This window comes from Spermophilus citellus (genome assembly GCF_964194105.1).
Source record: "Spermophilus citellus genome assembly, chromosome: 5".
NCBI lineage: Eukaryota > Metazoa > Chordata > Mammalia > Rodentia > Sciuridae > Spermophilus > Spermophilus citellus.
The window spans coordinates 140,165,053-140,178,495 of record NC_138186.1 but is presented as its reverse complement, the minus strand read 5'-3'; the positions used below and the strand labels follow the sequence as shown (position 1 = coordinate 140,178,495).

The 13,443-nt window shown below is 36.6% G+C and overlaps 1 protein-coding gene across 1 annotated transcript in view; it reads right to left on the bottom strand.

Moving 5' to 3' along the window:
• Positions 1 to 13,443, bottom strand: part of LOC308649502 (metabotropic glutamate receptor 1-like) — a gene marked incomplete at both ends in the record, with an annotated part of 162,094 nt that overhangs the window by 26,689 nt on the left and 121,962 nt on the right. The window contains 1 exon segment of the mRNA XM_081295036.1: positions 8,750 to 9,680. Within this exon segment, the coding sequence (XP_081151162.1) occupies positions 8,750 to 9,680 (931 nt within the window).

The window sequence follows — 13,443 nt, the reverse complement described above, 5'->3', positions numbered from 1 at the left end:
TCTTTATGAACACACTCATGTGGCCTGCTTCCCTCTTAGTGGAAAACACTTTATACTAGATGCTAAGGTGAACAGATGGAATACAAATGACCTCATCTTTCCTTGGCTGAGGCCAAGCACAGACAGGTTGCCAAACTGTGCCATTGGACATCCTTCCTCACATGCATCTCTCACTGAGTAGCACTTGCACACACTCACTTTAGCAGATATACAGCTCTCCCATTTTACACAGCAATGAATACAATGAACTGGTCATAGTAATGTGTATTTCTAGTTTCTAGAACTCTCTCAACCTAAAGGTATAATGAAAAGTTTTGTCAGTATAAGAATTTCCATACACCCTTTCATATTTTCATATTTTTAATGTCACTAGATAATAATGATTGATATTTTACTCTTTACTAGTCACTATGCATAAATTCTCTCATTTAATACTAATAACCCTGTCAGTAAAGTTCTTCAGTTTTTATAACTAACAACATAGAAGTTATGCAATTTCCCCAAGGACTAGTAACTTTAGGAAAAAAACAAAACAACTCAATAAACATTTGCTATGGACCGAATGTTTATGTATTCAAATTCATATGTTGAGGTTGTACCTTAATGTGAAAATAGTAGTCTGGGCCATGGGGATGTAATTAGGTAAAGAGAGTGGAGCCTTCATGGAATCAGCCCTTGTAAAAATACAAAACTTCACCACTCTCTATTCTTTATCATGTGAGGATATGAGAAGTCATGTTTGAACCATGAAGAGGACTCTTACTAGAACTCAATAATGCTAGCACCCTGATCTGACACTTCCCAGGCTCCAGAAGTGTGAGAAATAAAATTCTGCTATTTAATCCACTCATTTATTATATTTTTGTTATAGCAGCTCAGCTAAGACAACATTGGACTCTGAAGTTACCATCCACATGAATCATATTTTACTGTTTATTATATGCACCTAATTTTTATTGTAAGGGTATTTATACATCAATAAAATATGACTTCCTTTGGAGCAGGCTCCATGTTTTATTCATTTTATTCAATGAATGAATGAATGAATACATTATTAAAGTGACAGGCATAGACAGCTATCAAGAGTAATAAAAATAAACGATTTTATCCAGAGAACAATGATTTTTAGATCCATTATTTCTCTTATAAAAGTGGTCTTGAGCTTTTTGAGCCTCAATGTATTTATTTACACAATAAAGTTCTGAATGTGCCTATCTTGGACTATTATGGATAATGATGTGAAGCTACTTGTGAATTCAGCTTAGAAACTACACATTGTTAATGTATGTGCATAAAATATTAAGTTGGAAAACTTGAAAAATGTCAATCATATGGGTTATTTGAATTTGAAAGAAATATAACCTATACTCAAAATGAATTATGTTCTCTTTGAAGTTGTTGCATAATCCATGCCTGTGGTCTTAGTTTTGAATTTAAAAAGCAAAACATGAGTACTATAAGTAGCTATTTCTGTGTTGTTATTATTATCTTTTTAGATCAGGTGTGTTATCTACAAGAGCAAAAGCAAGGGATTTGGTGACTGAAAATTTGCTGCCTCTGATGGAGGGGCATGTTGTGTCCACCACCATTGTACTGAGGTCATTCACTCCTACACTTGAGCCTGTGCCTCTCTAGGTGACCTCTCACAGCAGCATCCTCTACACACAAGCTACTCCTGAGGGTGTGTTTATTCTAAGTAATGCCTGCAGTGCCTTAGGTAATGATAAAGCATTATGTCTTCAGAGAGTGAAAGCATTTAGACTTGGCTTTATCATCAGGCACAAGACTTTACCCCAAACAAAATATTCTCATGCTGACAGCCTCAGGTACCATGGTTGGTCTTCAGGGAGGAATCCCAGGGTCTCCAGCACTTTCCAATCATACTATGACAAATGTACCTGCTTCATCCCCAATTAACCTAACTCTGGACACACAAAACCTGCTTTTCTTGTACAAAATAATAACTAAAAAACACCTTACAGGCTGAGAATCCTTCAGACTGCCAAGAATTTCAGAAAAAGCACATCCTATTTTCTTGGGTCTCCATAACTGGTCTCTTCTCAAATCCTACAATGTTTATAATTCCAGAGGTCTTATAAAACCAGGAGTAGGTATTTTATCATAGTCTTTAAAAGTTTCCAACTTGATTTTCCATCCTTTTGTAATATCAAACATTAAACACTCAGCTAAGAGAGAACCAGCATCAACCACATGTACACCATGTTCTTTGGAGTTGACACTTCATTGTTATAGTTGTCAATTGATGTCAAATGGCTGTATTGTAATGGCAGAGCCTGGGTCTGGCTCCTGACATAAACCATGTTCTCTTTTTATGTTTTCAATTGTTCTTTCTCTGTTGGCTCCTTTCTCAGATATAACAAACATGATTAAAGTTCTCTTCTAGTATACCATTCCTCCCCCTCCCTGAACTTTATAAATATTAACTGAACTACTTACTTTCTTTAATGCCAAACTCATTCAATTTATGGTAATATAACTTCTACCCACATTATACAACTGATACCTCTCAACGTTAACTGTAAACGTTAACCTTGGGATTCCTTGGGTTGGATTGGTTGGATTCCATGTTCAAGCATATTGACACAGACTATTATACAGACTGAATGTTTCTATCTCCTATTTGAATTCTCAATAAGACCTAGTAAGATTATATTTGAAGATAGGGGTGTGGGTAATTAGGTTTAGATAAAGTTCTATGGATGGGGCCCTTAAGATAGGTTTAATGCTTTCATAATAGAAAACAGAGTGTTTATGTCCCCCTCTCATACAAAGAACAGAGCATGTGCTCATATCAGAAAGGTGGTTGTGTGAAACTCAAGGGGAAACCTCTCATCAGAAGTAGACAATGGTGGCATCATGATCTCAGACTTCCAGCCTCATAAACTCTGAGAAAATAAATCTGTTATTTGAGCCACACAGTCTGTGGTACTTTGTTATGGCAGCCTAAGCAGACCGAAACAAACTCCTCTTTGGTTTCCATGGCACTATGTCCTTCTGTTTCCCCTTTCTTCTTATTACCTTGTGTCTATTGCCCTCAAATTTCCCTTTCTATCACATCTCTTAAGCGAAAGTGTTCCTTAATGTTCTACCTTTTACTTTCCTCTTTTCTCCTGTTGTAATTGCTCTCTTGGATACTTTCAACATTCTGGCGATTGAGCTGCAGATCTAGGGCTCTAGCTAAGACCTCTCTTGAGCTTCAGACTTGAATTTGTGAGTATCCTATGGATGCTTCCATTTGGCTGCCTTTATAGCATCTTCAACCAGAAAGCTTAAAACCCAACTCTTCAACATCTCCCATCCTACTCTACTCATATCTCCTCTATGTTTTATAGTAACTGTTTTCCCCATCACCCAGGCACAAATAGGAGGGTCTTATTCTATTTTTAATTCCTTCTTTCAGCTCCCATAACTGGTACTCTAGTTCTAATAAATCCAACTCAGAATTTTTTTCACAGGCATCCCTTGGGTTCAACTTTCATCTCACTGCTCTAGTTTAAGGATCTTGTTTTTAAATTTTAAAAACTTTAAATTTTAAATTCTACTGAGTCTTTCTATAGCTCACTTTATCACATAAAGCTTACACATGATCATGAAACTTCACAAAGATCTTTAAGACACCTTGTGGATTACAGAAAATTGTCTAAACTTTATCTGAAAATATTGACCACCATCTAGAAGCCTCTCTCTGTATCTATAAATTTCCCCACCCTTGTAACAGATGCTCCTTGAATTTGAAGGAAGACCAAGTCATTGCCCTAATCAACTCCATGTAATTTCTCTGATATGTACAATTTTTCAGCTTCTCTAAAGTCCTAGGAATGGTAGCCTTGCAGACAAACACCCCATGATGGGATCCATCATTCTCCCCAAGCAGCAGCAGCTTCCCTGACACCAGCAAGACTGAACTTGAGACAATGATCAACTGGAGCACAGGCAGACCAAGATTGCTAACTATACAGACATCTCCACCCTTGACCTTTGTTCTCTCTCAATAAAATCCTTGCACTATGGTTAGTTCCTGAAAATGGTGCTTCAGACACTGGTCCCTCACTTCCTGGTGTTACCCATGCTAAAACTAAAGTCCTTCACTGTTTTACCACTGCTTGCCTTTTTACTATTTGGATTCCTGTAAGCAAGTGGCCAAACTTGGCCTATTGGGATCCCTGGCCTAGGATTCCAGTAGCACAAATAGTCTTCTCCATGTTCTTCCTTTATACCAGAATCCACATTGTGTGCTAACATTTTTTAATCTTCACCTCTATTATTATACATGAAATGATCTCACCATAGCACCATTTCTCTTGTCGAAAAAAATCTTTCAGGTCAAGTTCACATGCTGCTTTTACTAAAATATCCTTCCAGTCCTTTCACAGATATGACTTCATAGGTAGACTTAATCTCTCTCTTCCCTGGACACTCAGAATGCTATTGGTCCTCTAATATGGCACTTAACATGGAATATTTACTTAGGTCTTTGTCTGTCCATACTGTAGAGTGGTACAGTCAGTACCCTAATTTTATGTCTTTTTATCCTGAATATTATCTAGAACCATGTCAATTACCTAAATACTTTAAGCTTACTATTGAAACAATGATTGATTGATTAAAGGAATGAATTAAGAGTAGATCCTCAAAAACATGTTTCCATCAAGTGATAAAATTCTAGAACAAATATTTTAATAAAACTCCTGATGCTTGCTATAAAATCAAGTGAAAAATTATAATAAATTTCAAAGCCATGTACTGTATGATTAAGGAAAAGAATGATTTCAAAATGACAGATTTTTCTCATTTACAAGCCAGAATAGTGTTTGAGTTTCTATCAGAGAGAAAAAGATGTTACAGCTATTTGATTGTGATATTGGTTGGCTCACTATCAGATTTCCTTTCCTAATAAAAGAAGGAAAGAAAAATCAAAATGCTTACGTCAACTTAGGTTTTGTAGCAGAGAACCAAGAGGGAAATTTCCTCAGAGCATCCTTCCACTTAATATTTCACTTAGCTCTTGTATTCAAAGCATAGTCAACTGTGTAAGAAACAACTACAGAAGTGAAATAATGTTGTGTTCACTTAGGAATGTATGTTTTCAAATCACACCCTTATATCAATCTGATGCCTTTTTTTTTTTTTTTTTTGGTGGCAACTGCTTTCAGTTTTGCACGTAACTATGTATGCAAAAGGTCCAAGGAGTATATTGTCACATTTTAGCTTCATGTACCATCAAATTATTTGGTACTCATTGAGTTTATTTATCCTGAAAATAACTAAAAATATGAGTTTAACATTGAGTCATGGATATAATTACATTTTAAGGAAGCATGTCATTTGCACAATATTTTACTTTCAGTGGAATGATGTTAACTCATTCTTCCTTGAACAGAAGTGATAAATAACTTGAATGTAAATAATTTACTTCTTTATAACTACCCATGGATTTCTGCGTTTCTTCTATTGCCAGAAAAGAGAAATCTCTTGTATCTTTATATTAGCATATGCCTTAACATTTTCTCATTTGATGACACTTAAAAAAAAACAACTAAAGAAATAAGAGTTGTCAAAGACAATAATATATCAACATGCCTAAAAGGGCTTCTGTCTATAAATAACTCAAGTAAACCAAACTTCAGATTTACTGATTAAACTCCTCCTCTATTATATCTCAGAAAATGTAAAGCAAGGTCCTAACCCTTTTTTTGTGCCAGATATTTGACTATGAGTAAAATTCAAGTACTCTTTGCAAAAATGCAGGCAATATCATCCTTTCCATACATTTCAGAGACAGCCTATCATGAGGATGTTGTTGGACTTGCAACTTCTTCTTAGAACCATATTCTAACATATAGATCAGCTGGAAGTTCATTACAGCATCTGCTCTGTGTTTATAGCTACATATGTAGCCTGCTGAATACCCTCAGCGCACCATGATGTAGGAATTAGATATCCAGAATGGTAATAAACTCACTGGGTGATGTGTTCTCTAGAGCTTCCAATCCCTTGCTTCAGCTGACAAAATTCTGTTAGATTTTTATTGCTGTAGAAAATATTAGATTGTGTTTTTTATAACTTTGGAGACAAACCAGGAAAACGTAAAATGGCAATAAGAAAAGGTAAAAGCAGAGGCACTGCAATTTTTGTTACATTTTAAAATTACAGTCTCAAAGAGAGTTACAACAGAAGCAACAACTGAATAAATGAGTAAACAAATGACTGTTATCCATAGAAGTTAAGTTCCAAATACCCTCTGTGGGTCAGCTCATTGGCATGGTGAATATCGGAGAAGCTACAAATTGTACTAAGAAAGCTCCTGTTATTATTGTTAATTAGAATTAGGTTTCTCAACATAACACTAAGACAATTCTTGATAAGTTACAGCTAAGTGTTAAACAATTTTTTGATGAAACCAGGACTTCCTAGACAAACAAACCAGTTCATGTAGACTAAGGTGGTTTTTCTCTCAAATGCCAGATACCATCGCTAACTATATAGGTAAGATACCAAGTGGAATTAATTTATTAATTAATTTATTAATTTGTAATAGTGAAAGGAATTTTCTCAGATTATAAGGAAAGCTGTCCAGGTATGGGAGGGTTGTCAAAAATGAACAGTGAAGTCTGGCTGTCAGGTCGGATAACTCCATCTCATCCCTTGCAGCAAGCACTGCTTACCATTCACCAGTCACAATTTTCTTGGACAGGTGCCCTATACAGTTGTCACAAATGCATATTCCTGGGCACCAACATGAGACATCTCAATTCTATAGGTTCTCAGAACAGTGTTCAGTGACCAAAAATCATATGGAAGTTTCTGAAGAGCCAAAATGAAGGCAGACAAATGAGAAACATGGAGCTAGATATTGGTGGATGGTGGAATGTGTATGTAGTACAATAAAGGGAATCTTTTGCTCCCTATGAACATTCCAGTTTCATTCCGTTTCATTTTGCTTTCCCTCATTTCATTCCTCTTAAGGAAAATCACTGTGATGCCATTTTACACTGGTATACTCTAAAATAGCCTATTCTTTTTCCCTCTCAAACCATGGGATTTTTGCTTTGCTTTTGTGCTGGACAATAATTCCTTGTCAGGAGGTTGCAATTGAGGGGATGTTGGCTAGAATCAAAAACCTCGGCAAGGGGGAAAAATTATTAAGCTACTTTTGTGATCAGCTTCTTGTAAATAACTTGAAATTGACATAGTGGGAAGTAGCACAAATTATTGGCTTTATCCTAACATTGATAAAACTTAGGGATGTCTTTTCTTGAAATAATAATAACCTTATGTATTTCAAAAACACGTTTTTCCCCAAACTTCCTTATCAGATTCCAAAATTATATGATTTCTGTAAAAGGTGTTTGTGCTTCAGCTTAGCACATAAAAATTACAAAACTCACAATTTTAATGCATGTAGGGTTTTTGATATATGTTAAGATTTTAAAAAATCATATCAGTGTAAGACCTGTGCAAAAAAATGACTAAGTGGAATAACAATGAAAAGTTTTACGAATTTACAATTGCTTAGTTTTCTTGCCTATGAAATGTAGAAAAATAACATACTTACTGGTTCAAGTGAATAGAATAGCTATACTATGGTATATAAATTATAATGGTTGCTATTAAAATTCTTCACTTTTAAAGAATTACTTCAAAGAGTAAAATTAATCATGATAATGGAAAAATTTTATGCTTTTTGACAATTCAATACTTTTTTACATCTTCAAGTGTCCTTGTTATTTTTCAAATTATTATAAATTATAATTATATTATAAATTATTATTATAGATTATAAGTGTTAAATTTTGTTTTTATGAGTTTCATAAAGATGACACAAGCAAATTTTTTGCATATGTTTCTTCTTAAAACAATCAGGGAAAAGATAGGAAGTTGTTATTATACAAACTGCTTAGAAGAATTACCAGAATACAAGACACCTGAACTTTGATGTTCACATTGACTCTCTAATTTGGGATCATCACTTTTATCTGGTCCTTTATTTATTCTGGTGTTTTGTGTCTAAGAAACCATCCTAATCATGAACTTGAAGTAGAGATAGCCCAATTTACTTATAGCATTGTAGCATTGTAGAACATCTTTATTAAAATATGCATGAAAGTTCAAAGAATAAGAGATGATAAAGCAGTTTTTAAGTTGTTATTTCAGGACACGGTTGGTGCTTATCTGCAATCTAATTTGGAAACAGCCATTTCCTCAGGGGCTTAATTTCCTTGCTCTCTGTCCCTAATTAGTGATAGTGTGGTCCAAGAATGATAAAAACCAATTAGAAACTACCTTCTACTATGGTCCAAACTATAAATTAGAATTAATGTTTGCATCTTTGACCCAGACCCCAGAGGTGTATTGATGCTCCTCAGAGAGAGGACCCATACAAAAGGAAAAAAGTTACTGGGAGAACTGAAGCTTGAGGTTCTAGACAAAAATGAGGATGTGATCAGCCAGCTGTTGGTTCATGCTTCTTGCTGTGTCAAAGGAATAAAGACACAAACTTAATGAAAAACTTTAAGTTCTATCTTCCTACTGCAATAGAATGTGAAATTTGTTAAAGGAAGAAAAAGTAAGAAAAAAACTTAGGGGAAGAAGAGGGCAACAATTTGGACAAATACAGGAGGGGGGGGCACGGGAGAGAGGGGGAGAGGGGGAGAGGCGGAGAGGGGGAGAGAGAGAGAGAGAGAGAAAGAGAGAGAGAGAGAGGACAAACTCGGATGAGATAACTCACTTGGCATTCCCTGCCCCCGGCTTCTTTCTTCGGAAAATGTTGAGGAACGTGTTGGAGCGGCAGGGCAGCTTGCCATTGCCCACATGCATGCGGACCACATCAGAGGTGGTGAAGGCACTGCGGACATTCCTCTCAGGTTTGGCAATGATGATGTACATCTTGGGAGTGAACATGCACCCCAGGGCCACTGTTACACTGAGGCTCACTGCAAAGCAGGTAGTGATGATCTTGTAGTTGCTCCCAAAGTAAATGGGCACAAAAGCCAGCCAGATGATGCAGGTGGTGTACATGGTGAAGGCGATGTATTTGGCCTCATTGAAGTTGGCCAGCACGTTCCGGGTCTTGAAGGCATAGTAGGTACAGCTCATGATGAGGAGTCCGTTGTAGCCCACAGGAGCCACCACACCCAGGTTGCTGGTATTGCAGATAAGGTAGACTTCCTTGATACTTGGGTAGGACAAAATGGGCATGGGAGGCTCCATGATGATCAAGGTTACCACCAGTGTTAGTTGCACACTAATCAAAATTGAGGCAATGATCACTTGGGCCCAGGCACTCATGAACCTGGGCTTGCGGGTACAGATCTTCTTTTTGCTGCCAGCAAGGATGCGTGCAATGCGATTGGTTTTGGTCACTAAAGCAGAGTAGCACATGGCAGAGGAGAGGCCAACCAGGAGGCGCTGGAGGTAGCAGGATGTGGTAGTCGGTTTGGCAATGAGAGTGAAAGGGCACACGTAACCCAGGAAGATGCCAGCTAGGATGATGTAGCAGAGCTCCCGACTGGAGGATTTGACCACAGGTGTGTCTCGGTACAGCACAAAGATGAGAGTGACAAACAGGGTAACGAGGATGCCCAGGCAAGAAAAGACGATGGCTATGATGGATTCTATGTTGCTCCACTCAAGATAGCGAACAGGAATGGGCTCACAGCCTGTAATGAGAAAAAGCGTTTGAATGTGAACCTGAGATTTCCACTGAGCAATAGTGACAGTACTCAGTAGTTACCAGAGACATAGCTACAGCCACATTCTTCATGATTTATATTATTTTTATGCTTTTCACTAAATTCCTCAATGTTATACAAAGGTACTTCTATGTCTTCCCTGGAATGTCATGTCCCCAAACCTAATCTCATTACAATCATGACATATAGAGCCGATAAAAATTAAGTTTTTTAACACCAGCATGATAAATAGATGACACCCTATAGATGGATCTTACTTCTACACTGTCAGAAAGAAAAAACAAACTGCTTCCAGTTGCAGTTCAGCTGTGATAAATTAATAGAATAAGATAGTTAGAAATAAACTAACACAACTTTTATTTTATGCACATTGTCCATAAGCAAGTGCAACTCATAGACAAGTATATTTGAGGCAGCAGAATGTTTTAAACATAAATTTAATTAGGAGTGTGTAGAAGAATCCGAAGTTTTACGCTTACCACATAATTCTATATTACCTGCTTAAATTCCTGTTAGTCATGACTGACATGCATCCAGCATTTGCGGGTCTTTGAGTTAGTAGCCTCTAACAGTCACACCAAAGAGGAATGAACTTTCTCTTCACCCATCTCTTGCAAGCAGAGACCAGCATCGTGTTTTTAAATGCTGCACTCATTTATTTCCTCTAGATGGATAAGTACATCTATTTTGTTTTATAGAGTGAGAGAAAAATATGTCAGGCCCTTGAGACAATCCTTTTACAGGATTTTGTATTTGGTCTGGGCCAGTATTTCCCAAACTGCGGGAGTAAAAACATTTCCACAAATGTCCAAAAAGACTCATTGTTCTATGGTCCTGGCAGCAAGGAAACCACCAGAGACTATTTTAGGGTTGTTCAGTTAGTCAGAACCAACCCACCTCAGTGAACATGTTTTTGTATGCCAACCAATGGATGTTAGCTCTTACTGTTGAAGATCACACAGCAGGGGACACACTCACTTCAATAAGTGCATACCCACTAACCCACAGCAGTCTCACACCAGTATTGTATTTCTACAGATGATGTGAATCACTTTATGTTCAGAAGTTTATCAATCCCTGAAGTCAGTACTTTACAAGAACCCCATAGAAAATGAGCAGTCTCTTCCGCTCAGAGAAAACTTATCTGTAGAGTATAACTATACCTTGTTATACTTTAGCAATAAATTCAGCTTTTGTACTTTTAAAAATTCCACATAAAGTTGTCCCTCAGTATTGATGGGAAATTGGTTCCAGTACCCCCACTAGTACTAAAATTTGCCGATGCTCAAGTTCATTATATAATATGATATAATTTGTTTGCAAATAACTTCTACACATCCTTCTGTGTAAATAATTTCTAGATTATTCATAATATCTAATGCAATGTAAATATTATGTAAATACTTTTTTGCCCTGCATTGTTTAGGGAATAAGGACAAGGAAAAACTCTGTAAATGGTAAGTACAAACTCAACCATTGTTATGATTTGGATATGAAGTGTTCTCCTAAAAGTTAATGTGTTGGAAATATGACACACAATGTAGCAATGTTCAGAGGTAAAATAATTAAATTATGAGAACTGTTTAACTCCATCAGTGAATTAATTCATTTGATGGATTAGTAGTTTGAATGAACTAATTTAGTAACTGTAGGTAAGTGGGAAATGGCTGGAAGAAACAGGTCACTGGGGGCATACTTTGGGGTTGCATTATGTTGGTGACTCCTTGTGCTTGCTCTCTCTCTGTCTCTCCATCCCTCCTTTGCTTCTTGTCTACCATGAATTGAATAACTTTCCTCCGCCATATCTTCTGCCATGATGTTCTTCCTCACCTCAGGCCCAGAGCAATTAAGCCTGCTGACCATGGCCTGAGACTTTTAAAACCATGATCCCAAATACACTTTCCCCTTCTAAGTTGTTCTTGTCAGGTATTTTGGTCGCTAACACAATGATCATAGTCTAACTATATAGTATGTATATATGTCTACAGTAAATGAATAGTTCATAAAACATATTAGCAACAGGGAAATTTTTTCCACCCATTGTTGGTTGGATCCAAACATGCAGAACCAGCAAATACAGAAGGCCAACTGTATTTAGTCTTACTGTCTTTCATATTTCTAGAGATTTCAACGATATTGTTTTAAAGACCCTCATTTAGAAAGATTTCTGAAGATGCTGTGACCAAGTTTGACTTGCTGGGACCCTCAAGTCCAAACTGTCCTTCCCACATACTACATAAGAGTCAGTCTAAAAATGAAAATACTTACACTGCATATAATTCAAGAAACTGAAATAAGGAAGATCAGAACAGAGCACATAAGTCTTCAGATAATCCTAGATACCTGGGTTATATAAGAATCTTTCCTTTTGTATGGTCTGAAAGGTTTACACCATGCTAGGGATAAATTAACAACATGGTACATATTGAAGAACTATTGCCCATTGTTATAGGAAGCTTCTAAGATGTTCTCCAATGACCCTCACCTCTTAATATTTATGTACTTGTGTAATCTCCTCCTCTCAAGTATGAGCAGGGCTGGCAAATTGCTTCTAGTCTATAGAAAACAGCATCCCAATGGATGTTGCTTTCAAGCTTAGGTTACATAAGTTAATGACTTCCATCCTACTAGCACACTGTCTCTTGCTAACTCTGTTGAAGAAACCTGCCATGTCGAGGTTCATAAGACAAGGAACTAAGGGCTGTCCTTGCCCAACCACCTGCAAAATATGAGTTCTCAGTTCAACATCCTTTGAGGCAAGGTATAATCCTGCCAACAACCTCATAAATGAGTTTAGAAGTGTACCCCTCCCCCATCAAGCCTTCAGGTTAGACCCCATCCCTAGTCCTGTGAAAGATCCCAAAGCAAGAACCCAATTAAACAAATGCCTGACCTGCAGAAACTGAGATGATAAGTGTGTGTTGCATTAAGTTACTAGATTTTATGTAATTTATTACAGAGCAAGCAATAACTAATTTATCCACTAAACCTAACCCCTAATCCAGTAGACAATGCTAAAATCCCTTGCCTTAGGGCAGTTTCAGACATAAAGAGTCAAAATATTTTTTAGGTTTTTGCTATGTCTTTAAATCTAATGTTACCTCATAATAAATTCCTATTACACTAACTGCCCAACATTGTCTACTAGTTAATTAAGTAATTATGAATTATTGCTACTTCTCCTTTCCTTTTTCTATCTACTGATGTGATTCTCATAATAGCAACCTTATAAACCTTAATCAATTTAGGAGAATCTCAGTATGTGTTTTTATCATTCAAGAAGTGTTCCTGCTCAGAATAGAATTTGAGCACTCAAGTACTAAATTTTGACTTGATATTGCTTTGCTATGACTTTTATACTTAAAATTGCTTTACTATGTTTTTATACTAAAATTAAGAAGGAACACTTCTAAGTTTGATATACAATAAGCAGTACAGTCAGTATTATAAAGTCCAATACTTTACCCCAACCTAAATTTTTCTAATAATAACTGAAGTAGAGCCTTCTCTATGGTATATTTTGGGTACTGCTAAAATGAAGAAGAAGATACATAAACTAATGGTGTATATGGTTCCAGAATGATTCATTTGTTTGAAATTATATTCTTTTTTTGTCAGTCCTAAGGATCAAATCCAATACCCTGACACCCTCTACAGAAGCACTCTATCACTGAGCCACAACTTCAGTCTCAGAAACATTTTAGGTCTTTGGATGTTTTCTGAAAATAAG